Source organism: Triticum dicoccoides, chromosome 2A (assembly GCF_002162155.2).
Source record: "Triticum dicoccoides isolate Atlit2015 ecotype Zavitan chromosome 2A, WEW_v2.0, whole genome shotgun sequence".
NCBI classification, from domain to species: Eukaryota; Viridiplantae; Streptophyta; class Magnoliopsida; order Poales; family Poaceae; genus Triticum; species Triticum dicoccoides.
Window position 1 is genome coordinate 673,386,972 of NC_041382.1, and position 2,786 is coordinate 673,389,757.

Genomic DNA, 2,786 nt, shown 5'->3' on the forward strand with positions numbered 1-2,786 from the left:
GGTTTGGGGATTTGGAATGGCGCGTTCGGTTTTCGCGGCGGGAGAGGGGGCGGGGACGAGACCGAGGGAGGGGTGGAATTGACGGCTGGCGGAATTAATACGGGTCGGGCGGCCAGGCCAGGCCAAGTACCCGTCCCCATCCGCGCCGCACCTGCCCACTCGCCAGACGGACTCCGCCACGATGTACGGCCAGATTTGGCGCCTCGTCCCCTACGCCTGCTCGCCGCTCCCGCCGATCCGCGCCGGGGCGGGAAGGGGCGGCTGGCCGGCCGGTCGCCCCGCGCCGCTCCGCAGGCCGGCGCTCGCCTCCGCCTCCACCTCCACCCGAGGCCTATGCCGCCCCCTCGCCGTCTCCGCCCAGTCGGCCAGCCTCGACGCCGGTTTGAGGTTCGTTCTTTGCTGAATTTCGTGTAGGAGAGCATCGAAGTTATCGCCCGTGCTCCGTGGCGAGTCGGATGCAAACTGGAATGGGGATTTAACCAATTTCTGCTGAGCATGTGGTACATGTTTACGGTGCTTCCATCTTTGCCATCTTTAGCTACAAACTATGCCTGTCAAGTAGCTTCAGACATCAGTGGTTTGTTGAAAGCAGGAAAGAGGTGTCAGTGGTTTTACTAATGAACCACACAGTTTGGTAGTATCTTTGGATGATATACTGAAAAGTGAAAACTATGCTCCGTTCATTCAGTTAAGTTTGGAATGCACATGGATTTGAGTGTGTCACATTGTCACTGGTCATTCTGATTTTTCAGAGTGGATAAGTTTTTCGAAGTTGAGATGAAGGTGCGCGACTATGAACTCGACCAGTACGGAGTTGTCAATAATGCTATCTATGCTAGCTACTGCCAACATGGTGAGTTCACACCAAATCCCAGTTGAATCTCTCATTGTTGCACACTTGGTCAGTGAACATGATTCAGATGCCATCTTAAGAACTTGTACTTCATCCAAAAATGAAATTTATATAAATTCATATCTCATTCAATAACATTCTACTTATATCGTAAGCATGATTGTAGTTTATATTAATATCTCATTGGGTTCTATGCCTTCAATTTGAGTAGGCCGTCATGAGCTACTTGAGAGCGTAGGAATAAGTGCAGATGCAGTAGCTCGCAGCGGTGAGTCACTGGCCCTCTCTGAGATGCACCTCAAGTACTTCGCGCCTTTGAGAGTAATGCCCTCCTTTCCTATGCTGAGCGAAAAATAGAAGTTAAGATACTTGTTGCAGTACTGAAACAAGTAACATTACAAGTTCAGACTTCAACATATACTGTCATGGGTTATCTTCAGATCTGAATTCCATTTTGTATTTTCTTGCGCTGTCAGAGTGGTGATAAATTTGTCGTCAAGGTGAGGCTTGCAAGCATCAAAGGTATAAGGATGATATTCGAGCACTGCATTGAGAAGCTGCCCAACCACGAGGTACGCATACCAAAGAGTTATTATAAATTCAGAACAGAACAAGAAGATACAATGTATGTTGAAAGCATGTTTACAGTTGAAATAGGGCAGCAACGACATTCAGTAGCATTCTGGAAGGCATTGTGTCAAATATGTACAACTTATGCAATTTGTATTCTGTTTCATGCATAAATTATTCCTACGCATTTCTGTGCCACCATTCTAAACAGCAAAATCTTCATACATCATGATGAAAGATTTTCGAGATTGATATATCCGGACTTTGCATATCTTATTTCTCCTGTCAGTTGATTGTGGAAGCAAAGGCGACAGCTGTTTGTCTTAACAAGGACTACCGCCCTACCCGTGTGTCTCCAGAGTTTCTGTCCAGGCTACAGCTGTTTTCATCCATGGACAATAGTGGTTAAGTGACTACGCTGATCGCAACAACAATCTTCTGGGACGATTCTGATAGTGGCCATGCGATGAAGAGCTACGTTCAGTTTCTGTGTTGCATCCATGTAACTGCTATTATGAATTACTCCCTCCGTCCCAAAATGTAGTGTCAAAAATTGTTGAGTGCTACTTGGAGTAAATGTATACAACCTCTGTTTTTTTAATCTTCAAAACGCCGGAATTCTTCTTTTTTTTTTTTTTTTGAAACAAGAACGCCCTGAAATCTATTCAATTGCCTACTAGGCTTTGCAGCCTATTGCAAGATAGGTTCTCCCCCATATAGGCGTACTCATCAGCGGCACCTTACGATATGCAAGCATTCTCAAAACACCTGTGCATTTCTGCAAATGAGAGAGTAATAGTTGTCCCCAACAATCCTTCCTCGGCGTGAAATAGGGATCATATTTCTTCACAACATCCACTATGCACAAGACAATCCAGAAGCGGCGCCCAAAAAACCTCATGGAATACTTGGTCGGGTTTGAAGTACTCGATGTAGGTACTCTTTGTGCCACTTATCCTATCTCGGGCAACAACTATCATGCCCTTTTATCAAACCCTTGAAATTAAGAACATGCTCCTCGTTTCTTTTACATCTCGTCCCGGCTGCTCATCACCACCATCACCTCAGCAGCTTCGTCTATTCAACAAATCCACCGTTTGTCTACAAATGAGCAAAAGAATCAGTTGTCCAAATGGGTTTTTGAGGACCGTGGTGGCGATGCTTCGGATCGGGGACACCAACGAATCTAGGGCGGGGATTGCGGGAGATGTAGGCAATAGGTGGCGTGGACGAGGAGGAGGTTAGATCGGGCGAGCATTGGGGACGATTTGAAGGGGATATGGGTGGGTTCGGCCTATGAGGTCAAACATGCTCGGAAATGTCCGAGCATCCCCAAATCTACCCCACATACAAGCCGGACATA

The 2,786-nt window shown here is 46.8% G+C and overlaps 1 protein-coding gene across 1 annotated transcript; it reads left to right on the forward strand.

Annotated features, from left to right (window-relative positions):
- Window positions 1-132: 132 nt before the first annotated feature.
- LOC119356136 (acyl-acyl carrier protein thioesterase ATL3, chloroplastic-like) lies at window positions 133-2,056 on the forward strand. The gene is made up of 5 exons (XM_037623049.1): window positions 133-387; window positions 753-853; window positions 1,065-1,174; window positions 1,330-1,425; window positions 1,713-2,056. Exons 1-5 carry the CDS (start codon window positions 182-184, stop codon window positions 1,830-1,832), a joined length of 633 nt encoding a protein of 210 aa, XP_037478946.1. The 5' UTR covers window positions 133-181; the 3' UTR covers window positions 1,833-2,056.
- Window positions 2,057-2,786: the final 730 nt, after the last annotated feature.

Bases quoted from the DNA above. Each gene is read 5' to 3' on its own strand.
- LOC119356136 (XM_037623049.1), top strand. From the start codon at position 182: ATGTACGGCCAGATTTGGCGCCTCGTCCCCTACGCCTGCTCGCCGCTC. The intron at 388-752 runs GTTCGTTCTTTG...CTGATTTTTCAG, and splicing joins AGCCTCGACGCCGGTTTGAG to AGTGGATAAGTTTTTCGAAG. The intron at 1,175-1,329 runs GTAATGCCCTCC...TTGCGCTGTCAG, and splicing joins AGTACTTCGCGCCTTTGAGA to AGTGGTGATAAATTTGTCGT.